At 39.2% G+C, this 27829-nt stretch overlaps 4 protein-coding genes and 1 non-coding gene across 10 annotated transcripts; 3 read left to right on the forward strand and 2 right to left on the reverse strand.

Moving 5' to 3' along the window:
• Nucleotides 1-5123: 5123 nt before the first annotated feature.
• Nucleotides 5124-5931, forward strand: LOC141617683 (uncharacterized). The gene is made up of 2 exons (XM_074434850.1): nt 5124-5270; nt 5356-5931. Exons 1-2 carry the CDS (start codon nt 5124-5126, stop codon nt 5929-5931), a joined length of 723 nt encoding a protein of 240 aa, XP_074290951.1.
• A 3133-nt stretch (nt 5932-9064) lies between these two features.
• Nucleotides 9065-10489, forward strand: LOC141617685 (uncharacterized). The gene is made up of 2 exons (XM_074434851.1): nt 9065-9710; nt 9918-10489. Exons 1-2 carry the CDS (start codon nt 9065-9067, stop codon nt 10487-10489), a joined length of 1218 nt encoding a protein of 405 aa, XP_074290952.1.
• A 593-nt stretch (nt 10490-11082) lies between these two features.
• Nucleotides 11083-26577, forward strand: LOC141623420 (uncharacterized). 6 transcript variants are annotated; one of them, XM_074439530.1, is made up of 4 exons: nt 11085-11336; nt 11430-11503; nt 15769-16195; nt 16703-26577. In XM_074439530.1, exon 4 carries the CDS (start codon nt 19191-19193, stop codon nt 20340-20342), a length of 1152 nt encoding a protein of 383 aa, XP_074295631.1. In that variant the 5' UTR covers nt 11085-11336; nt 11430-11503; nt 15769-16195; nt 16703-19190; the 3' UTR covers nt 20343-26577. The 6 variants fall into 6 exon arrangements, with proteins under 6 accessions (XP_074295632.1, XP_074295631.1, XP_074295628.1 ...); XM_074439527.1 differs by having other exon boundaries at nt 11086-11336; nt 16698-26577; XM_074439531.1 differs by lacking the exon at nt 15769-16195 and having other exon boundaries at nt 11083-11336; nt 16698-26577.
• Nucleotides 14416-15080, reverse strand: LOC141617686 (uncharacterized). The gene is made up of 2 exons (XM_074434852.1): nt 14765-15080; nt 14416-14672 (listed from the first exon to the last, which is right to left on the reverse strand). Exons 1-2 carry the CDS (start codon nt 15078-15080, stop codon nt 14416-14418), a joined length of 573 nt encoding a protein of 190 aa, XP_074290953.1.
• On the reverse strand, nt 19017-19123 carry LOC141624147 (small nucleolar RNA R71). The gene has a single exon (XR_012533958.1). It is a non-coding gene; the product is annotated as a small nucleolar RNA R71 (small nucleolar RNA).
• Nucleotides 26578-27829: the final 1252 nt, after the last annotated feature.

Raw genomic sequence — 27829 nt, forward strand, 5'->3', positions numbered from 1 at the left:
CATCGTCTCAATACCGACCGTCCACTTGGACCCTCGCAAGTGGGGGACCGCAGCCGTTCCCACCTAAGCCCCGCTCATCGTACGAGCGATAACCCCGTCCCATTAATGTGCACATCCCCTCCCGTGGCGGGTTCCACGAAGGGCGAAACTAGGGCGTGAAGTCACTCCCGCAAGTGACCCCACTCACCGAGAACGCATCTCGAGAGCCATAGACAACCAATCACAATCACAATCACAATCACAATCATCATATCAAACAACTAACTACAAAGACATCACCAATATCCCATTATGGGACTAATACCGAGTAGGAAATCCTACCTGGAAAGCACAACACGCAGACGGTATCTACAATTTGTATCAAAACGGCTCCTCTACGAATTCTCCTCCTATCATACAAACACATAAAGACTACACATCACAAACTACACACCAAAACCCCCAATTCCTAAATTAGGGTTTAACCAATCTTAACAAAACATTATAAAAACTATATTAAAAGCTTACCCTCGACGCAAGGAATCCAACGACACGAAAAACGACAAGAACCAACCGTCCGAACTCCGGAATTGCTAAGAATGCGATTAGGAAGATGAACTGGTCGCTTTCTCTCTTAAACAGGGTTTTAGGTTTTGTAAAAGTGAATTAAAACAATGACGAATATGTTTAAATACCTTAATCGTATAATTAACAAAACCCGAGAAAACTCCCCGTAAAACCGGACACTCGATCGAGTACCCAAGGTACTCGATCGAGTACCCCCTTACTCGATCGAGTACCCTGACTACTCGATCGAGTACCCAACAGTCAGAAACTATTCTAAAACGCAACTTACCCTTACTCGACAGAGTAAGGCCTACTCGATAGAGTACCCAAAGACTCATAAATACGGAGTATTACAATTATGGCCGAAAATTTGCATCCCCCTTTTTACATCTCTAGAAATCAGAATTCATTTAATACCGTTAATTACCCAAGGAAATCACACAGTAGTTTCATCTTTTAATAAACCAAACCTCCCAAACTCACTCACTGTCTACAAATACACCTCGCGACATGTCTCCACAAAGTTCACTATATATTACTCTTCTCAACCCCTTTAAACGAACTTTCACTACATAAATCCATAACCCACACGACTCCTAACCATTTCCTTCCATAACTCTTTACACATCTCAAGCTGCCACTATCCACATTCTTACTTTCAATCTTTTCATTCTCACGTTCATTATACTCACATCATCCCTTGCCTATATTCACTTATTTTTACATTACTCAACACACAATCATATCACTCATCCCGTCTCGCAAAACGTGCGCCATGCCTCAATAAACTATACCAATCTTCCTTTTCTTTTTCCACCATCTATCATAATCACATATAACTCATGTCCTCCCCGCCGAACTCATACTCATCATAGTGCCACTCTTTACATCATAAGATTGGGTAACTTACGCTTCAGGACCAACACATACGTAAAACAATACATAAAGAAGTAATACAACACCTTTGAATTAAACATCATATGCAACGAATGTCAAAAGACAAACATATGACCCGAAATACGCATATGACCTGCACAGACCCCACTCGATCGAGTACCAGAACCTACTCGATCGAGTTGAGGCTACTCGATCGAGTGCCCAGTATGCCCGATCGAGTGCCCCGACTCCAGAACCCAAACAGACCTTCTGGTCTCTGACTTACTCGACCGAGTAGCCCGGCTACTCGATCGAGTGACCCCATACTCGATCGAGTGCCCGAGGTACTCGATCGAGTGCCCAAAAACACGATTCTGGTCAAAATAACGACAAGTACCCACTCGATCGAATCAAACCCACTCGATCGAGTCATGCAGACTCGTGAATACTACCCGAATGTTATCTCACATACCCTAACGTACTATGCATTCATTATTATTTCAACATTATGATTACAACTACGCATTCAAATCTGCGCGACTCCTCATACAATTAACTAAATAATCTACTTCGTGTTATCAAGTGCCACGTTATAAACAACCATCATGCTTTTCATCCAATTCGTTATATAAAACACATATCATTGAACCTCTATTCTTCATGTTACTACTTACCAAAAGTCAAACATTACCATCTATCATGCTCATATAACATTCAACTTTCAACCATGTATTACCCGCATGTTTTAAATTTTAATAACTTTTCATAACACAAACCACACCCCTACACTACAAATCCTATTTCCATGTTGCTAATACAACAACATTACAAATCCACTTCATCACACATCATCATATACGAACTACTTTCTTTTTCTACCATATCATTCATCATTCTCATATACTTTTCCAACGATTCCAACCAACATGTAAGCCAACTATCATGCAACATGCTTTCAACAAACCATATACAGCACAATTAACATACACGTCGCACATATACACACGGACTCCACGTTCCCATACCATGTGACTGGCTTAAGTATCATGGGGCCAAGATTTTGAAGTGAGGGCGCCTACTCACCCAAAACCTAGCATCAGCCGGGGCTCCCATTACACATACACCAGGTTCATTTTATTAGACTCCCTATGTTCATTATGTTCATTTGTTACAAGTTCCAAAATCGTCGCTCTGATACCATTTGTAACACCCCCATACCCCAAGTGCCTTGCCAGGACCACTCAGGTATAAGGATACTACCATCTCGGTTGCCGAGTACTTGAATATCATAAGACAATAAAGAAACGTACTTTTAAAGTAATTATAGATTAAGTGATTACATGTTCAAACCAAAACTAATAAAAGAAATTACAAGGTTCTCATACGGTCTACAGCTGAAACTATCAAAGCTACTAGACTTCGTCTGACACAGCGGAAGACTTCTAAGCGCCACGTGATGACTCATCCGGCTATCCCATACGCGTCATATCACACCGCTCAATAATCGCTCACCACCCCGAATGGATCACCACAGTTTTTAAAACATTTAAACGGGTCAAGACTAATCACACAATTCAATACATATATCAACAATAAGATAAACAGACGGTGAAACTGTCACACACACACACACACACACACACACCATCAACTCCCATCGTCTCAATATCGATCGTCCACCTTTGGACCGCCCCGCCAGCCGGGGACCGCAGCCTGTTCCCACCTAAGCCCCGCTCATCGTACGAGCGATAACCCTGTCCCATTAATGTGCACATCCCCTCCCGTGGCGGGTTCCACGAAGGGCGAAACTAGGGCGTGAAGTCACTCCCGCAAGTGACCCCACTCAGCCGAGAACGCATCTCGAGAGCCATAGACAACCAATCACAATCACAATCACAATCACAATCATCATATCAAACAACTAACTACAGCACATCACCAATATCCCATTATGGGACTAATACTGAGTAGGAAATCCTACCTGGAAAGCACAACACGCAGACGGTATCTACAGCTGTATCAAAACGGCTCCTCTACGAATTCTCCTCCTATCATACAGCACATAAAGACTACACATCACAAACTACACACCAAAACCCCCAATTACTAAATTAGGGTTTAACCAATCTTAACAAAACATTATAAAAACTATATTAAAAGCTTACCCTCGACGCAAGGAATCCAACGACACGAAAAACGACAAGAACCAACCGTCTGAACTCCGGGAATTGCTAAGAATGCGATTAGGAAGATGAAGTGGCTGCTTTCTCTCTTAAATAGGGTTTTAGGTTTTGTAAAAGTGAATTAAAACAATGACGAATATATTTAAATACCTTAATCGCATAATTAACAAAACCCGAGAAAACTCCCCGTAAAAATAGGACACTCGATCGAGTACCCAAGGTACTCGATCGAGTACCCCTTACTCGATCGAGTACCCCTTACTCGATCGAGTACCCAACAGGTCAGAAACTATTCTAAAACGCAACTTACCCTTACTCGACAGAGTAAGGCCTACTCGATAGAGTACCCAAAGACTCATAAATACGGAGTATTACAATTATGGCCGAAAATTTGGTCCTTATTTGGTCCATTTTTGCCTTTTGTCATTTGTCCCACAAATGCTTATAAGTCATATGTTTAACTATCTTACATATTTAATTATTAATGTAATCATTTAATACTTAAATATTACAAATAATAATATAATATACACTCCACTTTTTGAGTAGTATACTACCATTATATCATCATATAATGGGTCCCATAATTACTAGTTAGTTAAAATTACAACTTCTTGTAACTTTAAATAACTAATTACCTCTACCTCAAAACTTATATAATACCTCAACAAATTTAGTAATATAACACTTAATTACTAAATTTAATCTTATTTAATCACATTAAAATAAGACGCAAAATTGCACTCCCATAATTAAGGAATTAATTAATTTGTATCGCATACAATTAATTAAATATCTATTTGGGCCTCATCCTATAGGTGTGACCTAAAGGGATCAACTGACCACCACCGTCACACGACAGTAATGTCAAACTCTAGTTAGCCAATCATTACTGATTAATGACGGTCAGTCGACTGTATAAAGAATCATCCCTCACGTATTCTTAGTATGAGATTTATTTATGATATTTAAATCATGTGATCGGACTATTGTTGAGGACACATTTCCCAACAGGAGAGGCCTTGGATTTTACTTCTATACTGGTTCCTGGGTCTGAAATGGTTGATAGGGGGGGTGGCTTCTTCCTCCCATGACTAAGCTAGGAGTGTGGAACGTGAGAGGCTTAAATAGTGACACCAAGCAAAGAGACATCAAATGGTTTTTGTATCAGTCTGAGGTTGTCTTATTTGGGCTCCTTAAGACCAGGGTTAAACCTCGTTCTCTAAATAAAGTAGCTTCTAATGTTTGAAATGGATGGTCCTTTATTACTAATCATAGCTGTAACTCTGGAGGCAGAATATGGGTCCTATGGAAGAGTCAAGTTATTAGAATTTAGGTGGTTGATATGGGTGCTCAATTCATCCATCTTAAGGTTAAAGATTTGAGAACTGATAGGGTGTTTTATACTACTTATGTATTTGGATTTAATAAAATTGAGGAGAGAATACCTTTATGGGACGGTTTTACTAGTTGGACTGTTAGGGATCCTTGGATTGTTTTAGGGGATTTCAATAATTGATGTATTCTAATGAGGGAATTGGTTTAGTTGTCAGGGATGCTGAAATGATTCCTTTTCAGAATACTATGGCTGCCTGTGATCTACAGGATTTAAAGACCACTGGAGCTTTCTTTGCATGGACTAATAAGCAACCTAGTGCTACTAGAGTGTTTAGTAGAATAGACCGGGTCTTAGTGAATGATAGGTGGCTGCAGGTTTGGCCTGATTATTTTGCTCACTTTGCTCTTGAAGGGAGTTTTGATCATTTGTCTTGTTGAGGGGTCTACTACTACCACTGTTAGAAGGAAGTCCTTCAAATTCTTCAATATGTGGAGCAGAGTCCCTGATTTTCATGTTGTGGTGGCCCAAGGGTGGCATGTCTATTACTCTAGGACACCTATGTTCAGGCTAGTACAGAAGCTGAAATCTCTGAAACCTTTACTTAAAGAGCTGAACAGAAGTCTTTTCTCAGATATTGAGAGGAATGCTGTGATTGCACATAAGTTTTTGTTGGAATGCAAACAGAAACTTCACTTAGATCCTGTCAACACTGCCTTAATAGATATGGAGTATCAAGCTAGAGAGAGCTACCTTATGCTTTCCATTGCTAAAGATGATTTTTTAAGACAAAAAGCAAAGGTGAATTGGGCAAAAGATGGTGATACAAATTCTGCCATGTTTCATAAAGCCATTAAACATAGGCAAATTCAGAATAAGGTTTTGCTTATTGAGGATGCTGAGGGGCATAGAAGTAAAAATCCTGAAGACATTTTGCAAGCTTTTGTGAGGTATTATGAGCAGCTTCTGGGATATAACTCTCCTACTTAGAATTTTTATCCATATGTTGTTGAGGATCTTGGAGACAGATTGGGGGTCTTTGTGTCATTGTCCTTCTGATGAGGAAATCAAAGCTCTTGTTTTTCTGTTCCTGATGATACTGGTCCAGATGACTTTTCTACCCGCTTCTTTAAGAAAAGTTGGGAAATTGTTGGTGATGATGTGTGTAAAGTAGTTAAGGATTTTTTTTCATACTGGGCAGCTGCTTAAACAGGTAAATTGCACTAACTTGCTACTTGTTGCAAAAATTGATAACCCTGTGACTGTGACGGATTTTTTTATGGGAGGGACATGAAAATTATACTAAGGCCCCCCTAGTTGCCTAGTCTGTACTGTGTCAAGGGAAAGAGTATGGGGGACTGGGTCTGGTTGATACTCATTTGTGGAACTTAGCTGCTGTTGGTAAATTGGTCTGCTGGATTGTTGTTAAGAAAGACCATATGTAGATTAAATGGTTTGATAAGATCTATATTAAGGGTGCCCTATGGTTGGATTATCAACCTTCCCAATCTAGCTCTTGGGCCTGGAGGAAAATTTGTGAGATTAAGGACAAATTTAGAGATGCTTATGATCAAGGCAAATGGTTGACTGCTGATGATATGTATACTATCTCTAAAGGATATGATTGGCTCAATCAACAAACTCAACATAAAGTGGCTTGGGCAAAAAATGTTTGGAACAGGTTTAATACTCCAAGGCATTGCTTTATTCACTGGCTTATGCAAAGACAAAGGCTCCTCACCTTAGATAGATTGCAGGAACTGGGAATTGCAACTTCTGGGATATGTTTTCTGTGCAGCAGCGCTACTGCGAATCACCATCATCTGTTTCAAGGTTGTGACTATGCGAAAAAATGCTATCAAATTCTACTTTCTTGGCTGCAGATCAGTATGACAGGAGATATTTTACCTGAGAAGATCCTCCTGAGAAGGGATTTATCAGGTTTTCAGCATCTACCGATTAGTTCCTTACTTGTAGCTATCCAGTATGGCATCTGGCATGTGAGGAATATCTGTAGAGTGGATAAATATGTGTTGTATCCGGGCTCCTTTATCCAGTAGACGAAGAGGGAAGGAAGACTGCGTCTTATGGCATTGACAGGGGGGAAAGTTGGACTAGAAGATAGGAATTGGTGTACTCAAATGGGTCTCATGTAAGGTCTTGGCCATAATTGTTGGTTTAGACTCCTTTTATTGTTTTAGTAGTTGTAAAACAGGTTGTATTCCTCTCGCCTGAGGATTACTTCAAAAATTGGTTATAATGGTGACTTTTTCAGATCCCTTTGGAGATGGTTTTAATAATACTTACATTTCCACCAAAAAATAATAATAATAATAATAATAATAATAATAATAATAAATTCCGTCTTAAGTTATAGCAGACTTTAGACATATTTCCGTCTAGTATAAGACCGTGACGGCTTCTTCCTCCCATGACTAAGCTAGGAGTGTGGAATGTGAGGGGCTTAAATAGTGACACCAAGCAAAGAGACATCAAATGGTTTTTGTATCAGTCTGAGGTTGTCTTATTTGGGCTCCTTGAGACCAGGGTTAAACCTGGTTCTCTAAATAAAGTAGCTTCTAATGTTTGTAATGGATGGTCCTTTATTACTAATCATAGCTGTAACTCTGGAGGCAGAATATGGGTCCTATGGAAGAGTCAAGTTATTAGAATTGAGGTGGTTGATATGGGTGCTCAATTCATCCATCTTAAGGTTAAAGATTTGAGAACTGATAGGGTGTTTTATACTATTATGTATTTGGATTTAATAAAATTGAGGAGAGAATACCTTTATGGGACGCTTTTACTAGTTGGACTGTTAGGGATCCTTAGATTGTTTTAGGGGATTTTAACAATTGATGTATTCTAATGAGGGAATTGGTTTAGTTGTCAGGGATGCTGAAATGCTTCCTTTTCAGAATACTATGGCTGCCTGTGATCTACAAGATTTAAAGACCACTGGAGCTTTCCTTTCATGGACTAATAAGCAACCTAGTGCTACTAGAGTGTTTAATAGAATAGACCGGGTCTTAGTGAATGATAGGTGGCTGCAGGTTTGGCCTGATTATTTTGCTCACTTTGCTCTTGAAGGGAGTTTTGATCATTTGTCTCGTTGAGGGGTCTACTACTACCACTGTTAGAAGGAAGCCCTTCAAATTCTTCAATATATGGAGCAGAGTCCCTGATTTTCATGTTGTGGTGGCCCAAGGGTGGCATGTCTATTACTCTAGGACACCTATGTTCAGGCTAGTACAGAAGCTGAAATCTCTGAAACCTTTACTTAAAGAGCTGAACAGAAGTCTTTTCTCTGATATTGAGACGAATGCTGTGATTGCACATAAGTTTTTGTTGGAGTGCCAACAGATACTTCACTTAGATCCTGTCAACACTGCCTTAATGGATATGGAGTATTAAGCTAGAGAGAGCTACCGTATGCTTTCCATTGCGAAATATGATTTTTTAAGACAAAAAGCAAAGGTGAATTGGGCAAAAGATGAGGATACAAATTATGCCATGTTTCATAAAGCCATTAAACATATGCAAATTCAGAATAAGGTTTTGCTTATTAAGGATGTTGAGGGGCATAGAAGTAAAAATCCTGAAGACATTTTGCAAGCTTTTGTGAGGTATTATGAGCAGCTTCTGGGATATAACTCTCCTATTAGAATTTCTATCCACATGTTGTTGAACAAGGCGTGAGGATCTTGGAGACAGATTGTGGGTCTTTGTGTCATTGTTCTTCCGATGAGGAAAACAAAGCTCTTGTTTTTCTGTTCCTGATGATACTGGTCCAGATGGCTTTTCTAGCTGCTTCTTTAAGAAAAGTTGGGAAATTGTTGGTGATGATGTGTGTAAAGTAGTTAAGGATTTTTTTCGTACTGGGCAGCTTCTTAAACAGGTAAATTGCACTAACCTGCTACTTGTTCCAAAAATTGATATTCCTGTGACTGTGAAGGATTTCAGGCCAATTGCCTGTTGCAACCTTATTTATAAGATCATTTCCAAGGTTGTTTGTGCTAGGCTTGCTAAGGTTCTCCCTTATATTATCAATCCCTCTCAGTCTGCATTTGTTAAGGATAAGAGTATTATGGGAAATATTCAAATTAGTTAAGACTTAGTTCGTATGTATACTAGAAAGAATGCTTCCCCTAGATGCTTGATGAAAATTGACCTGAGGAAGGCCTATGACTCTATAGAGTGGGAATTTGTGAGACAAATGCTTTCTAGTCTTCATTTTCCTCCTAAATTTATTGCTTGGGTTATAACTTGTATCACCTCTACTTCTTATTTCATTGCTCTTAATGGCCAAACTCATGGGTTTTTCAAAGGTAAAAGAGGGCTTATGCAAGGTGACCCTCTCTCACCTCTCCTCTTTACACTTTGTATGGAATACTTAAGTAGACTTATACATATGCTTGGTTCCTTGGATGGGTTTAAGTTCCATCCTCTTTGCAAGGGCCTCAAATTAACCCACCTCATGTTTGTTGACGATCTCCTTCTCTTTTGTAAAGGAGATATTCCCTCTGTGGTTGCCCTTACTGAGGTGTTTAATTGCTTTTCTACTACTTCTGGTTTGCACATTAACACTGAGAAAACTGATATTGTGATGAATGGTGTGGCCCCTGATATTGAGGAGGTTATTTTGAGACACACTGGGTTCAAGAAAGGATCCTTACCTTTCAAGTATCTTGGGGTACAAATTTCTCATAAAAGGTTATCCAATATTGATTGCAATGTGCTTGTTGATAAGATGTTGGCTAAAATTAGAGGTTGGAAAAAGAGGAAAATTTCCTAGTATGGTAGATTTGTTTTGATCAAATCTGTATTGAAAACCATTCATAATTATTGGTCCCATATTTTTATTCTGCCAGTTGGGGTAATGGATAGGATTAAAGCATTGCGCAGGAATTTTTTATAGGAGGGACATGAAAATTATACTAAGGCTCCCCTAGTTGCCTGGTCTGTACTGTGTCAAGGGAAAGAGTATGGGGGACTGGGTCTGGTTGATACTCATTTGTGGAACTTAGCTATTGTTGGTAAATTGGTCTGCTGGATTGTTGTTAAGAAAGACCATATGTGGATTAAATGGGTTGATAAGATCTATATTAAGGGTGCCCCTTGGTTGGATTATCAACCTTCCCAATCTAGCTCTTGGGCCTGGAGGAAAATTTGTGAGATTAAGGACAAATTTAGAGATGCTTATGATCAAGGCAAATGGTTGACTGCTGATGATATGTATACTATCTCTAAAGGATATGATTGGCTCAATCAACAAACTCAACATAAAGTGGCTTGGGCAAAAATTGTTTGGAACAGGTTTAATACTCCAAGGCATTGCTTTATTCACTGGCTTATGCAAAGACAAAGGCTCCTCACCTTGGATAGATTGCAGGAACTGGGAATTGCAACTTCTGGGATATGTTTTCTGTGCAGCAGAGCTACTGCGAATCACCATCATCTGTTCCAAGGTTGTGACTATGCGAAAAAAATGCTATCAAATTCTACTTTCTTGGCTGCAGGTCACTATGACAGGAGATATTTTACCTGAGAAGATCCTTCTGAGAAGAGATTTATCAGGTTTTCAGCATCTACTGATTAGTTCCTTACTTGTAGCTGTCCAGTATGGCATCTGGCATGTGAGGAATATCTGTAGAGTGGATAAATATGTGTTGTATCTGGGCTCCTTTATCCAGCAGACCAAGAGGGAAGGAAGACTGCGTCTTATGGCATTGACAGTGGGGAAACTTAGACTAGAATATAGGAATGGGTGTACTCAAATGGGTCCCATGTAAGGTCTTGGCCATAATTGTTGGTTTAGACTCATTTTATTGTTTAAGTAAGTTGTAAAACAGGTTGTATTCCTCTCGCCTGAGGATTACTTCAAAAATTGGTTGTAATGGTGACTTTTTCAGATCCCTTTGGAGATGGTTTTAATAATACTTACATTTCCACCAAATAATAATAATAATAATAATAATAATAATAATAATAATAATAATAATAATAATAATAATAATAATAATAATAATAAATTCCGTCTTAAGTTATAGCAGACTTTAGACATATTTCCGTCTAGGATAAGACCGTCACATTTCACTTTGGAACCTAGGTAATTTGTGGACCAACCGAAAATCGACAACACACTCACCTACCTCTCTTACACTCTATACTTAAATTAATTCTTTTTTTTATTCACTCCTCTCACACTCACAACCGGTCATTTCTACCTCCCTTCTTCTGTTTCTATTTCCAAACGACGACACTTACAGTAACAACAACAATATGAAACTCCATTGACACATCCTCCTTCAACCTTAGATTTATCCCTCATTTCTCAACCGTTTTAGCTAATTCTTGCGCCATTATATTCCCCTTTCCGTCCTTCAACGTTCTAGGTAAGAAAGTCCCACCCTTGTTGAAGTTCCTTTTTCGGCCATCTTACTAGATCTTCGATTTTTAGCTTCAATATCTTGTTTTCTTGGTTTTAGGTGAAGGATTTGAAGACCCAGAGGAAGACTCGTGCCTTGTAAACCGTTTACTTGAAGATTAAAGAGCTTTCGAGGTAACGGTGATAGGTTACTCGACAAAAATATCGAAATTCCATCTTATGTGTCGTTTTACATGCCCTTGTGTGATAAAGTTTGGATCTTTATATTTTTCTCACTTGTATGCTCGAATTTACCATGTTAAATTCCGTCTTAAACCTTGTCCGTATTTGAAAAAAAAGTCATGAATAACCATTGTAGGGTGACTCTAGTATTCGTCTGGGTTAAGGTTCCTATATCCTTGCCAGGAGCTACAACTGTTCAGAAATGCTCACATAACTCTCAAATAGTTAGTGCCAATTTTTGGATTTTTGGGAACACAAATTCTCATTGAAGACATGACATATCCGTCACAAGCTGAAGACGGATACCATTTTACCTCACAATGTACCCACTTTTTCTCTCTCTGCAACACTATTCATGTGGTCCCCTTTCTCCACTAACCCATTTTGTTACCATTTTATCTCACAAAATATCCGTCACAAATGGTAACCCGTCACAAGGGAGACCAATTGTTTTGGGAGATGGGTGGCAGAACACTTTAGGTCTGCTGATACATGCCGAGTAGGAATAAAAAAATTACCCTCTTCTTGGTTTTGTATCTTTGTGAGGAATGGAGTTTGTGGCGCTCAATTTATTTTGCACTTGCTTAACTTGTTTATGGAGCATCAATGATTAACCAAAGAAAAGAGTTGAAGGCTGGCTCTTTCGTGATATTCTTATCTTATTTTAATGTTATCTCATGAGCAAATTTTCTTATAAGTACATGTCTCATAATTCTTCACTACTCACAAATGGGGGTCGAAATATTGCTAAAGTGGGGCTGTGAGACGGTCTTATACACGTTTTTTGGTGAATGTTTAGTTGGTGGTTCGAGCCAACTTTCTTATTTCCGTCGCAAGGGCATGTCCATGTATGAATTGGGTCATTTGTATGGGAAAGATTTCATCTTTTGTATGCTTAAAAACTTGCCTTAAGATGGGTTCAAACTGTGGTTTTGGTCGAATAAGGGGTTGCGTCGAGTCATGTTTGGGGCTGTTTTTAGACGGGTTTCTAACTTGGGTTTGAGCCAATTTGTTTACGTTCGTCTCAAGTGTATATGCAAGTATGATATAGGTCATTTGTGTGGTTACTTTCTGTCTTGTATCATGCTTAAAAATCAGTCCTAAGATGGTCTCACGATGAATGGCTAGACTACTTTTTATGCTGCTCTATTTACGCTGCATGCCCTATTTTTCCAGCCATTTTCCCTCCCCCTTTGGCCGACACAACCACTACCCTTGGCCGAGCCTAGGCTGTCCTAGCCGTGGTGGCTTGGGTGGGGTAATTTAATGGTTGTTGTGGGTGGTTGTTGGGGCGTGAAAGGGCTGCCCAAATGGCTCCCTTGAGCCGTGCAGTTATGGGTTATTTTGGCGCCTAGTTGGGTTTGATTGAATTATTTAATTTTCGTCTCGTGTTTTATATAATGTAATTCGTTAATTATCATTCATTTACATATTTTTCTCTCATGATTTATAATTGTGGAATTCCGTTATTTAATTATTTTCCCGTCTTAGGTATACATATGAAATCCTCGTGTTTACATGGTTGTCCGTATGTATTAAATGGGTTATTCTCTTGTGTGTATTGTAATGTTTGCATCTTACTCATGCTTAGAATTTTCCGTCTTAATTTTGGATCCAATATGGGTTCTTGGGACGGGTTTATGAGAACCCGAAATTGGGCTTGTTTACATTCATTCTATTGGGCCATTCTGTGTTGTGTTTTATAAAGTTGGGCTTGTTATGTTTATTTAGTTGCGCTTTCTAAGTTTATTTGATTGGGCTTGTTTACACCCTTTTGTTGTTGGACCAACCCATTATCATGGTGAATGTTTAAGAATGACCAACTTGTGTTGGTTACATTTTATCCCGTAATTTTACATAACGTAAATTATTCATTACCGCTTGTTATATTTTATATAACCAGCATGTTTATTTATGAAATGAAATATATTTATTCTTATAATACAAGTATAAAAGATTTATTATAAATAATTACTTGTGAGGAGTCGTATTCTTATGATAATGCCTTTATGCTATACCTTGCTGCTTGACTTATCTTTACGCCCTACTTGTGCCGATCTGCTAAGTATGGGTTTAGCTCATATCTTCCGCCTCTTTCACATTGTCCTGCCGATTGTGGGTTCTCGACTCCGATCTGTCGTTCCAGTCTTGGATGCGGACTGTCCTGCCTCATGTCGAATCGTGAACTGTACTATCCCGAGAGTCTAGCCTGATTTAGACTAGGACTGAGTCTTCGTGATTATCATTGTCGTCCTACCAGGGAAATTATATTTAATGAGTAGTAAAGGTCTTGCTTGGTTATAGATATTGTCAGTGTTTAGATGTGAGAGTCTTGGTCCTATCAGATACTAGAGGTGAGATGCAAGCCTTCTAGTTGCGATATGATCGCCAGGATTGATGTTACCAACCGTTCTTATGGTGAGATGCAAGCCATAAGTATGAATGTGGCATTAGTAGCCACGTCCCGTGCAATGTTTGTTAAGAAGTTTTCAAAGTAATGGCTATATTTCAATTCACGTATTTTGTATTGGTTGATCCCTTATTTACCTATTTCATATAATTCGAATCCTAATCCCATATCTATGTTATGTTTCCTTGAAATGCGTGCTTTCGTCTAAATGACCGTATTCATGTCTTTCATATTATTTAATTATCTTACATGAATAGTTGAGTCCTGATTATGCTAATATTGATCTATCTTGTCTCTCGTACCGTGTTATCATGATTGACCCCATGTCTATTATAATTCAAGTTTTTTTTTTGGTAAAATGGAAGTAATATTATACCAAAGTGAAATCCACCCAATTACATCAATCGTTTTGAAACCAACTCAAACATAAATCAACTATAAGAAACCAGTACAATCAAATCCAGTCCCTATAGCTATCACTAATCTTTCTTTTAGAATGAAGCATTTGTAGCCGAGTCCTAACATCCACTAGCACCTTCAAAATCAGAGTCTTCGGCCTCAACAGCAGTCCTTCAATTCTACTCTTGTTCCTCATCTCCCAAACACGATAGATCAAGGCTTGAATGCCAGCAGCTATGGTATTCTTTCTGAGCAAATTATTCATTCTGACCTTCAACCACCATTGCATAGAATTACTAGAAGGAATGGCAACTTTAGAAAACCAATTAAGCAGACCCAGACAAGCTTTACTATAAGCATACTCAAAGAATGAGTATGACTTTCAACTTGAGTCCCACATATACAGCAAACAGTTTCCCCACAAATTCCCATCTGATGTAGCCTGTCCCTAGTGAGCAGTCTTCCATGAGCCCCAATCCATCCAATTAGACAATGCTTGGGTAAACTCAGATTATTCCAGACAAATGGGTTCCAATCAACCTTAGGGTTAGACGTCCCCAGCCAGTTGTACCCAGCATGAATAATATACTTCTGCCTCTGCTGCATCCACCACTCACCCCTATACGCAGCCTTCAACTTCTCTTTTACTCCACAAAGTTTTCTCCAAGACCAACTGGCTCCGGATTTAGGCTTATAATCAAACCAGCCCTCATTCTTCATATATATAGCATGGACCCATTAACCTATAAATGGTCCCCTTTTTGAGCTATTCACCAAATGTACTTTCCTAAAGCAGCTATATTCCATCTCCTTAGATCAATAAGACCTAAACCCCCTTCCTTCATAGCCTTACACCAGGTATCCCACACAATAAGAGCTGGGCCATTAGAAACCTCCTTGCCTTGCCAAAGAAAACCTCTACACAAAGCCTCAACCTTGTTCAGAATACTCACAGGGAGAATGAAAATGCGTGCCCAATAGCAATGCAAATTACTGAGTACAGATTTAATAAGCACAAGTCTTCCTGCGTAAGAGAGCTTCCTAGCTCCAACGGCCCTAATTCTTTCCACCACTCGTTCCAGCAACTTAGAACAATCACTAGTAGCTAGCCTTTTGGCAATAATGGGTACCCCCAGATACCTAAATGGAAGCTTACCTTCAGTCATCCCAGCAAGCTGTGACAGCTCCTGAAAATCCTCACTGGCTATCCCATTGCCATAGATACAAGATTTACTTCGATTCATTTTCAGACCAGAAGCACAGGATATTATAATTCAAGTTATTCACATCTTGTTTTAAATGCTTGATTAATTGAGTTCTTTGTTATGTTCATTTTGACACTTTGTGGCTGGGAGAACCTTGAGTTACTCCCCAGTGACTGTGGCTTTCGTGTTTACATGAATGACAGGTTTGTGAAGATGCATTTGTGGGGTTTAGACGTGTGAGCTAGCGAGCACCTTGGATTAGTAGTCTGTTTACTAGGATTGCTTAGTCTCACCCCTTATCATCTTGTCATTCGAGGGATATATTTTCCCCATTTTGACTATCATATTTGTATGAACCTAAGTTCATTTCCGCATACTTTATCTATGTTGTAGGTTTTGTTGAACCCGCACTTTAAACTTTAAAAAGTTTCAAAAATTTTTTAAAATTCAGCATTTTCTTATCGTATTTTCTTTGCTATATTGCGGGGGTTCACAATACAAGAAGGAGATTTAAGAGACGGAAGAAGCAATTAGCGATAAAAGGTAACGGATTGTGAAGAATTTATAATCGGGTTCGTCTGCTTTATTATTTGGATCGCTTTAAGCTGCGTAATTGGATTTGCTTGCCAGGTAGGGATAAATCCTACTCAACTCTTGTTTATTATTGTACGGTATGGTGGATGATATATATTGAAGTGAATTGTTTATATATTGATATTGTTGTATTTGTTGGAAGGGAGAAATTATATTACATTGTGTTGGTTGTTATTAATAATTATGATGAGGTGGGTTGAATTATTATCGTTGATTATGAATGTGGAAATTGTGATAAGTTGTGTTGCAGTCAGATCTACGTTGTTGAGGGAGTTTGTACTTTGCGATGAACAGTAATATGTACGTTGTGAGGGAGGGGTACTATTACATAATGGCGGTACGTTGTTAAGGGAGGGGTAGCATAGTATATCAGCACATTGTTAAGGGAGGTGTGCTAAGTCATGTGATGTGACCATAATTAGAGCATATTTAGTCCCCGAATTAGCCTTGTTCCCATGCTTTTTAGTGCATATTTGGGCCATCTATTGTCTTTAGTTCTTTGTTTTGCATATTCTTTGAGGTTTTGTGCCCTTGGTAGGAAAGGAGTGCAAACCTTGCATTTTCATGGCAAACGAGACTAAATTGATTGAATTCAATGACCAAGCATCAAGGAGAGACAAGATTAGAAGGCCTTTGTACATATTATAGTAGATGGGCAATGATGAGGAAAGATCCTTGCATCCCCGAGGAAATCCCCAAGGATTTTATGAAGAAAAGGGAAGAAAAGGAGAATAAAGCACGCTGCATGACAACCCGTGCGTCTTCCCTAGAAGACGCCCGTCCTCCACCTTCACAATCCGTGCGTCTTCCTTACAAGACGCCCAGGCAGCAACCCCAGAAGACGCCCGTCTTCTCCCAAAGACGCCCGGGCAAAGACAAAGGAATCCGGCCGTCCCGAGCCTAAGACGCACGGATTCCAAGACAGCGCAAATTCGTTTCTTCAAACTTCAAGAAAGATGCCCATCCTTCAGAAAATACCGGCGTTTCCCTAAGTAGGGACTTAATCGTCATTTAAGCCCTTAGTTAACCCTAATTCCTACACCTAATCCCCACTATAAATACCCCATTAGTCTAATTGGAAGAGCATGTTCTTCTTATCAATTCTTAGAGTAGTTATTATCAATCAAATCTCTCTTTAGTTTTGTAATCAACAATTAATCAAGTTTTAATATAAGTTTTATTTCCTTAATCTCTCTTTTGTTCATCCTTTATTTTGGTTAATTGAAGATTATTTGGGTTATTATTGGGAGATTGACAACCTCTCAATCAAGCATCAAGTACTTCTTTTATTCTTTGCTTTATTATTGGAATCATTAGTAGATATAATTCTCTTAATCCCTTTTTAATTATTGCTAATTACTTTCATTTGATCATCATGTTTCACTTTGTTGGTATGATTGACAACCTTGCTAGCATGTTCAACATGATAATGAGTGAGTAGTTCCATAGCTAGGGTTAATGGGTAATTAGGGGAAACCAACATGGGGAATGATTCATGCTTAAATTAATATGCTTTCATGGTTTATTTGCTTGCTTGTTTTGATCTCAACTCATGCACATATTTTGTTTGATGAAATGCGAGCCTATGAATCCTTGCATTTTTTACCCATCACCTATCTTTTCAATGAGACTTGTAAGACATAAACCAACTCGAGTCTCATTAGACCATGCATGTTGTTGAGTAGGAAAGACTAAGTCGACTTGTAGGTGTTGTACAATCTAATCAATTCGGCTCCGGGACCCAAACTTTCCTAGGATTGTAAGATATAACCCAACTCAATCCATCACAACAATAATTGCTTGCTTATAATTTGAGAACGTGTTTCTATGATCAATTCCCATGAATCCCCTATGACCCCATGACACCCTAGTGCTTTTTATCAATTGTTTACACCCTTTTTAATTCATCTCGCTTGTTTACTTTCATTGCTATTTAGTTTAGTGACCTTATACATCAACCCAAATTGTGACACCCCTAAGATACCACTAGTTTCAATAGAAATCTCATTTCAATTCCCGTCCCTTGGGATCCGATCTTTACTTGCCTCTTTACTAATTGTAGAGTTGTTTGTGAAGCTATAAATTGTGTTTTGGTCTAGGTGCTCCTAACGACAAGTTACCGAAAAGATTTACTCCGACCAAAAATGGCGCCGTTGCCGGGGACGGTGTTAACTTGATTTAGATTTTCTTATATTGTTATTAGTTGTGTCTTTCTTTGCCTTGAGGAAGTAAAACTCCTCAAAGTTTGTTCTAATTGTTTTCGAGTTGTTTGATATTTTGCATGTCTAGAAGGTCACAAGGTGACTTGTTACCTTTTTATCGTGAAATTGAAAGAACTTTGACAACCAATAGAAGACTTGCTATAAGAAGTTTGAGAGGTATTGGTGAGGTTGTAGATATTCAACCAACTATTGAGTTCATCAACCCTTTTGCAAGAGAAGGTGAGGAGAGCCCAACACAAAATACAACACAAAATCAACCCACAATGCCTAAGTTTTCATCACATTCCGTACCCACCGAGGAGAACCTACCCAATGGTACTCCCACACCACAACATCTAACCGGAAATTTTATTGCTAAATCCGAATTTATCCAATTAGTCGAAAGAAGCCAATTTGGGGGGATGCCTAGTGAAGACCCTCATTCTCATATGGAGACCTTTTGTGACTATTGTGATGCGATTTCTCAAACCGGTGTAACTCAAGACCAAATTCGATGGGTCTTATTTCCTTTTTCTCTAATTGGCACCGCAAAACAATGGTTGAAGGGCCTTGATAAGGCCACTCTCGGAATTGATTCTTGGAAGAAGTTGGCTCTAGCTTTCTACAAAAAATTCTACCCACCGGAAAAGACTAACATGCTAAGAGCTCAAATTACGGGTTTTAAGCAAAGGGATTAAGAATCTTTGTATGAAGCTTGGGAGCGGTTCAAAGGAATTTGTCGCTCATGTCCTCATCATGGACTTAGCTAGTGGTTCTTGGTACAACAATTTTGTAACGGTCTATATGATGATTCAAGGAACATTCTCAACATGGGATCAAATGGAATGTTCACCGAAGTTGATGACAATCAAACTTGGAACAAAATTGAGGAAATGGCGGTCCATAACTCACAATATAGTAGACCTCGCAAGGCTACTAGAGGAGGAAAGCATGAAGTGGACTCCGTTACTCAATTGGGTGCTCAACTTAGAGCTCACATTGATACCATCAATTTGAAGTTTGAAAAAGCTATGGCTAGACTTGAAGAAGCCTCAAAATCACCAAAGCATCATGTTAATGCTATGACGGCATCTTCATCAATCCCAAGTGGGATATGTGAGAATTGTGGAACTTTGGGACATGACCCAAGTGAATGTAGGGGAACAAATGAACAAGTGAATGCTTTCCAAGCATACAAGAGTGGTACCCCTTATTCCAACTATTACAATGAAAACACCAAATTCCATCCAAATCTCTCATACAAAAGCCAAAATGTTCAAAACCCTCAAACAACATACACCCCACCTCCCATGAGAAACCAAAATCAAAGACCCTTTTACAACCAAAACCAAGGTTACCAAAATCAATCTCCATACAATCAACAAAATGACCAAGGTTTTGATGTTCAAAAAGCGGTCCTTCAAATGCAAAAGAATCAACAAGAATTTTTCACTCAAATGCAAAAAGATAGTCAAGCAAAGGAAACCACCATCAACAACATTCTAGCTCACACCAAAATGTTGGAAACTCAATTGACTCAACTAGCATCTTCAAGCTCACAAAGACAAAAGGGGCAATTACCACCTCAAAGTAATCCCCCAAGACATGAAACGGTTAGTGCCATTCACTTGAGAAGTGGTACAAGGTATGAAGCACCGAAGAAGCAAGTTGAGAATGAGGCTGTGAAAGCTAGTGATAAGGAAGAAATTGTGCAAAACTCCAAGGATGGAGAATCATCAAAAGAAGAAATTTCAAAGAAAAATGAAGACAAGGTCAAGGAGAAGGAGCCCATTGTGATTAGACTTCCTTTTCCGAGTCGTCAAGCCAAGCCCAAATTTGATGACCAACTTGGAAAATTTATGGAAATTGTGAAGAATTTGGAAGTCTCAATTCCTTTCACGGAATTAATCAATCACGTCTTAGGCCTATGCGAAATACATGAAAGACATCCTCACAAAGAAGAAGTCGATCCGGAAGCTTGAGACTATCGCCTTCACTAAGGTGAGTAGTGCAATACTTCAAGGGAGTTCACCTCCAAAACTCAAGGATCCGGGAAGCTTCTCAATACCGTGTACCATTGGTAACACCACGATCAACAAAGCCTTATGTGATCTAGGGGCTAGTATGAGTGTTATGCCGTACTCGGTGAGTAAAAGGTTGGGGATGGGAGAGCTTAAATGCACCAATATTACACTCCAAATGGCCGATAGATCGACGAAGACACCATTAGGGATATGGGAAGATGTTCCCGTGCGAATTGGGAAATTTTTCATCCCGGTGGACTTTGTCATTGTTGATATGGAAGAAGATTCCAACATTCCAATCATTCTAGGAAGACCTTTCTTACACACCGCGGGTGCGGTGATTGATGTGAAACATGGAGAGCTTACTCTAGAAGTGGGAGATGAGAGCATAACTTTCAATCTTGACAAGACTATGAGAGCTCCCCGTTTACATGAACCATGTTTTATGATTGATCATTATAGCCGGAAGGATGATAGGAAGAAGTCGGAACTTCAATGGAAGAATAAAATTGAAGATGCTCCATTCAAAGAGCAAGTGAATTGTAACAAAGAGAGCTTGCAAATCTCACCAAAGTCAAGTAATGAAGAAGATGGCCTCATTGGCCAAGACAAGATAATGGGAGAGTTGTCTCTATCAACTCAAGAGATCTTTAGTGATCAAGTAGATGAAGTGTTTGGTCTTTGGGACGATGAGTTTGAAGGGATTTTCAATCCCTATATTGGTAATGCTATCGATCAAGACCGACAACAAGGGCAAAGATCTATTGAAGAACTTTATCACGACAATGAACAAGCTTTTGATTACTTTTTCAAGGTGTTGAGCAACATTAACAACACCTTGGACATGCCCCCTTGACATCTCATCAAGAATGAGAGTTTTGTGGACTCCTCCCTAAAACACCATTTGTAAATATTTCTAACTCCCTAACTCGCATTTTAATTCTTAATTTGCATTTTTTGTCATTTTTGGATTTTTGTGCCTTGATCAAGATAATTATCATTTTTGAGAGAAGTGAGGGAGGGACTAGTGATTCAATTGATGGGTAGTGCTTTAGCTTAGTGTGGGGATAACAATTGCCGAGGCTATTCATGCCTTAGAAGTGCCCCCACAATGAAGAACACGAGATTTGAAGGATGAAAAAAATGACAAGGGATATGCAAGGTACATGGATGGAACTGAATCCGTGTAAAAGGGGAAGAATCCGAGCGTTTTCATGGGAAGACGCCCGTCTTCAGGCAACACGGGCGTATTGGTCCGAATCCGCCCGTCCTTCATGAGCTGAATTTTTGAAATTTTGGGACTGTTAGCAAATCTCGGCGTCCTGCATACAATCCGCCCGTCCTCAAAAAGACGCTCGTCCTGCTAGAGAAGACGCCCGTCTTTTTGGTTGAGAAAAACAAGAAAAATCCCTGGAAAGGAATCCGCCCGTCTTCTCTGAAAGACGCCCGTCCCGCATTTTCAAATCCGTCCGTCTTTGCTGCAATCCGCCCGTCTTTAGGCGAGAATTCCTGAAGCCCATCCAGACAGAATCCGGGCGTCCCGAAGGAAAGCCGCCCGTCTTCCCCCTGCATTTTCAATATTTCGGATTCATTATAAACCCCCTCCCACATTCATTTCTTCATTCCTTCATTCATAACACTACCCATAAACCCCAAAAACTCAAAACCCTTATCCTCTCCATCACAAAAACAAGATTTCCTCAAACACATTCATCAAAATCAAATAAAAACATCCTTTTAACAAAAATTAATCACTCCTCTTTCAACAAAAATAAAAACCAAGCACAAAATCTTCAACCTTTGAGTCGATTTTTTAATTTATAAAGGCAAAGCCTTTGATCTTGAAATCGATTTGGGTACACTTGAAAATTGAAGATTTTCACTCTTTTCTTGGTTCAAGCATCAATGGCAAGGACAAAAGGAGGAACAAAGGCACCAAAGGCAAAGGCACTATCAACAAGGCAAAAGAGTCTTCAAGCAAAGAAAGCCTCATTGGCTATGGTGGTGGCTAGCTCAAACTTGGAAGTGCAACAAGAACAACCTCCCATGGAAGCAACAACATCTACTACTCCGGAAATTGCTCAACTTTCGAACTATCCGGAGGTAATTTTCATTTCCAAATCCCATAGGGACACTTTTGCCAAGTTTGCTAGAAAATCATTTCTATCCACCAAGTTTATTTGTGAAGATGCCTTAGATAAGTTGGGTGTCCTTGAGCAAACTAGAGCCTTCTTTAAAGCCATGGGGTTGGAGAAATTGTTTACAACAAAAGAATTGACATACCCCTCCCTTACCTTAGAATTTTTGAGTTCTTTGAAAGTTAACAAAGTTGAGACTATGGAAACCATCGAGTTTCGCCTAGCTAATGTTAGTAGGCGCATCTCCTTTGAGGAAATGGGTAAAGCTTTGGGTCTTAGTGATTCACCGAGTTATTTCAAGAATGTTGGCAAATATGACCCCGACCCTCTTTGGGAGGCGATTTCCGGAAGGAAATTTTGAGAACTTTCATGCAAGTCGCCCTCTATTAGTCCAACATCCGGGCATTAGAGTGTGGCACAAGGTTGTAGGAAACACCATCATTGCAAGAAAAGACACCAACCATTTCACCAAACTCGATTTTGTTCTTCTTGAGTCGGCCTTGAACATTGGAAGGGAATTCACCAAGCCTTTCAACTCTCTAAGGCTTTTGGTGGATAGATGGCTAAATGTTGATTGTGGGAATCAAGGCACTACCGTTATTGTGAATGGAGGTCTAGTCACTATTTTAGCTAAATACTTTGATCCGAACTTCAAAAAGGATAGCAAGTATGTGGCGAAAAAGGGTGGTCATCTCATTGATATTGATACTATGATAAACAAGTACAAGTGGGTCTCTCATAACCCTTTTGACACCAAGTATGGGTGGCTCACTAGTTAGGCTAGATCTTTTACTTTGCCTTCGAAGATTTGTCGTTTAAGTGTCCACCGGACCAACTATCTCCTTCCCCTTTCAAAAGAGGCCGAATACATTATCCGACAACAAAAGGGTGAAATTGAAATGTCCTCCTCTTCCATTGTCACACCACCCTATCCTTTCAAGTACCAAGAGTTCAAGCCCGAAGGTGTTGAAGCAAGCAAAGATTATTTGACTCTTCTTATGCAAGAGATGCACAAGCAAGCCTTCAAGGACCGGGAAGATGCTTACTTAGCCCAATATACACCCCTCCTTCACTTAGCTAGGCAAGGACTACTTGACCCTTCATGTCCTTTGCCTAGTTGGGCGGATAGGGAAGTCTTCTTTCCGAGTGCATCTAGGGGTGAGTTTCCGGGTGATAATGAGGTTGTCGGTGATGAAGAGGTTGATGATAACATTGATGAAGAAGCTAGTGAAGAAGGAGAAGAGGATGATGAGCAAGGTGAACAACAAAGTTAAGAGGGAAGTGGTGATGAGTCCACTTCTAGTGAGGAAGATGATGATAGTGATGATATGATGGATGATTAGCATGCTTTGGAGGCTCCTACCCTCTTGAGGTTTGTCTATTTCTCTCTTTGTTGTATTTTATTAATCTTGGTCATTGTTGGAGTAGTCCTAGCACCATAGAGGACTAACACCTCGGCCCCATTGAGGTGCTCTCATTTTATTGTTCCCACTTTTAAAAATCCAAAATGACAAATTTAGTTTCATGCATTGCATCGTGTGTGCATGAACTACACCCAACCTTAGGACATTAGCAATAATGTCTAACTCGGTTTGGGGAAGTACATACATACACAACGGGAGGTAATCTAAATTATCCTCTCCGTCATAAACAAAAACCCATGCATCATGTAGTGTAGATTAGTGTAGCTTGAATTTAGTGTAGAATTCATGCATCATGCTTGCATGATTTCCCATCATTTTGGCCATTGAGGACAATGCCCATATTAGTGTGGGGATGGGGAATTCTAACTTAACTTTTATTCAAAAATCCAAAAAAATTGAAAAATTTCGAAAAAACCATAAAAATTTGAAAGATTGATAAACCAAAAACAAGTTCATTTCCTTTGTAGTGTAGTCATTTATATATTGTATATATTGTGTTTGTTTTATCCTTGTTCACATTAATCGACTACGCCACATCCGAGACATGAGGATCATGAAGACCGCATGGTATGATCTTTCCAATCTCCTTTTTCCTTTTTATGTTAATGACTATGTGGCTTTATTTTGATTGATGCGGTATAAACAATGTGAACTTAGGACTTGCATTTAGTTTATATGTCATATTAGTTGGTAGAATCATTTGCATTAGGTTGTATAAAGGCTAGTTGCATAATGGCATATAGTTGCATGTTAGAAAATTTTGTGAAACCGTCTACTTGGGAAGCTTGACAAGTGTATATAGGCCCTAGTAGATGCTTTTTATTCTTAAGACTTTGCTTGTTAGAATACTTGTAAAACACCCTAGGATGTGTCATGCTAGTATCCTTTGACCCATGGATTAAGGCCTAGTCAAGAGTACCTTGTGGTGTGATAACTCCTTGGCTACCGTTTATTCCAAGGTGACCCTTGAAACCATGCATCCATCCATCCATCATCCATGTTCTACCACATTTTTGTCATCAAAGGGAATGGGCACAAAAAGAAATCAATTTGAGTTCAATGAAATGAAAAGTGAAAGAAAGTTTTCAAAAAATGCATCAAATGAAAAGAGGAGCAAAAATAGAACTCCTAAAGTTTCAAATATAAGCCACCCTCACTACATATGGGGTGACTTTGAAAATGTTCAAAAGAAATGCAAAGAAAGTTGTCAAGTGTTGAAATGCCAAAAATCAAAAGGAAATGGCAAGAAAGTGTTCTCAAATATTATATGCCGCAAGAAATTGGGGGGAAAAACAACAAAAGCAAACTCCCAAAGTGAAACTCAAATGTCTATCGATCCCTTTATCCATCGTATCCATTTTTGTGCATGGTAGAGAGGGGACGACCCTTCTTCTTGTCTAGGCAAGAGGGGGAATTCCGCGATCCTCCAGTGTTTCTAACACCATAGAGAGTCAAGGAAAAAAGCATTTAACGATTGAGGACAAAGGTACCCTAGCTTGACACAATTTGGAGGTGATTTATTGGTATCCTTCTAGGCTTAGTAGTTTGAACAAATTGCATCTATGAAGGAGTGTGTACCCTTGAATTGCTTCCCTTGTAGATAATTTCCGCCACTTAGATGAGGAAAGTGGCTATTCTTTTGTAGATGCATCCATTACTTGATTTTGTGTGCTTAATGCTTGGATGTGTCGCCATTTTGGGAAGCCCCACCTTGCCTTGCAAGAAGGCATCCTACCTCATGGTCGTCTTGTTGTGAGTTGAAGGGGCGGAGTGAGACCCGCTAATTGTCTCATATCGGCTATGTTATTAGGTTAGTTTAAATAATGGTCCTAGTCTTTGCCACCTCTTTACTCGGGACGAGCAAAGGTTTGGTTTGGGGATATTTGATGTGACCATAATTAGAGCGTATTAGTCCCCGAATTAGCTTTGTTCCCATGCTTTTTAGTGCATATTTGGGTTATCTATTGTCTTTAGTTCTTTGTTTTGCATATTCTTTGAGGTTTTGTGTCCTTGGTAGGAAAGGAGTGCAAACCTTGCATTTTCATGGCAAAACGAGACTAAATTGATTGAATTCAATGACCAAGCATCAAGGAGAGACAAGATTAGAAGGCCTTTGTACATATTATAGTAGATGGGCAATGAAGAGGAAAGATCCTTGCATTCCCGAGGAAATCCCCAAGGATTTTATGAAGAAAAGGGAATAAAAGAAGAAGAAAGCACGCTGCATGACAACCCGTGCGTCTTCCCTAGAAGACGCCCGTCCTCCACCTTCACAATTCGTGCGTCTTCCTTACAAGACGCCCGGGCAGCAACCCCAGAAGACGCCCGTCTTCTCCTAAAGACGCCCGGGCAGAGACACAGGAATCCGGCCGTCCCGAGCCTAAGACGCACGGATTCCAAGACAGCGCAAATTCGTTTCTTCAAACTTCAAGAAAGATGCCCATCCTTCAGAAAATACCGGCGTTTCCCTAAGTAGGGACTTAATCGTCATTTAAGCCCTTAGTTAACCCTAATTCCTACACCTAATCCCCACTAAAAATACCCCATTAGTCTAATTGGAAGAGCATGTTCTTCTTATGAATTCTTAGAGTAGTTAATATCAATTAAATCTCTCTTTAGTTTTGTAATCAACAATTAATCAAGTTTTAATACAAGTTTTATTTCCTTAATCTCTCTTTTGTTCATCCTTTATTTTGGGTAATTGAAGATTATTTGGGTTATTATTGGGAGATTGACAACCTCTCAATCAAGCATCAAGTACTTCTTTTATTCTTTGCTTTATTATTGGAATCATTAGTAGATATAATTCTCTTAATCTCTTTTTAATTATTGCTAATTACTTTCATTTGATCATCATGTTTCACTTTGTTGGTATGATTGACAACCTTGCTAGCATGTTCAACATGATAATGAGTGAGTAGTTCCATAGCTAGGGTTAATGGGTAATTAGGGGAAACCAACATGGGGAATGATTCATGCTTAAATTAATATGCTTTCATGGTTTATTTGCTTGCTTGTTTTGATCTCAACTCATGCACATATTTTGTTTGATGAAATGCGAGCCTATGAATCCTTGCATTTTTTACCCATCACCTATCTTTTCAATGAGACTTGTAAGACATAAACCAACTCGAGTCTCATTAGACCATGCATGTTGTTGAGTAGGAAAGACTAAGTCGACTTGTAGGTCTTGTACAATCTAATCGATTCGGCTCCGGGACCCAAACTTTCCTAGGATTGTAAGATATAACCCAACTCAATCCATCACACCAATAATTGCTTGCTTATAATTTGAGAACGTGTTTGTATGATCAATTCCCATGAATCCCCTATGACCCCATGACACCCTAGTGCTTTTTATCAATTGTTTACACCCTTTTTAATTCATCTCGCTTGTTTACTTTCATTGCTATTTAGTTTAGTGACCTTATACATCAACCCAAATTGTGACACCCCTAAGACACCACTAGTTTCAATAGAAATCTCATTTCAATTCCCGTCCCTTGGGATCCGACCTTTACTTGCCTCTTACTAATTGTAGAGTTGTTTGTGAAGCTATAAATTGTGTTTTGGTCTAGGTGCTCCTAACGACAAGTTACCGAAAAGATTTAGTCCGACCATCATGAAAAGGAGCACATTGTTACAGAAGTAGTGTTATGTGTATTGAAATTGATTTTCTATTGTTAATCCTTGTTGTTAGTGTTTATTCCTACTCAACCTCGTGACTGACTGTGTACTCGTGAACCCCTGTGATGAACCATAATTGGGGAGCATATTTGACACGTACTAAAGATTAGCTGACTTGGGAGCTTATGAGAATGCGTGTGGACTTGGCCAGTCTACCAAGATGTCTAGACCATTTAGTTATTTAATCACTTTTTTT

Source organism: Silene latifolia, chromosome X (assembly GCF_048544455.1).
Source record: "Silene latifolia isolate original U9 population chromosome X, ASM4854445v1, whole genome shotgun sequence".
NCBI lineage: Eukaryota > Viridiplantae > Streptophyta > Magnoliopsida > Caryophyllales > Caryophyllaceae > Silene > Silene latifolia.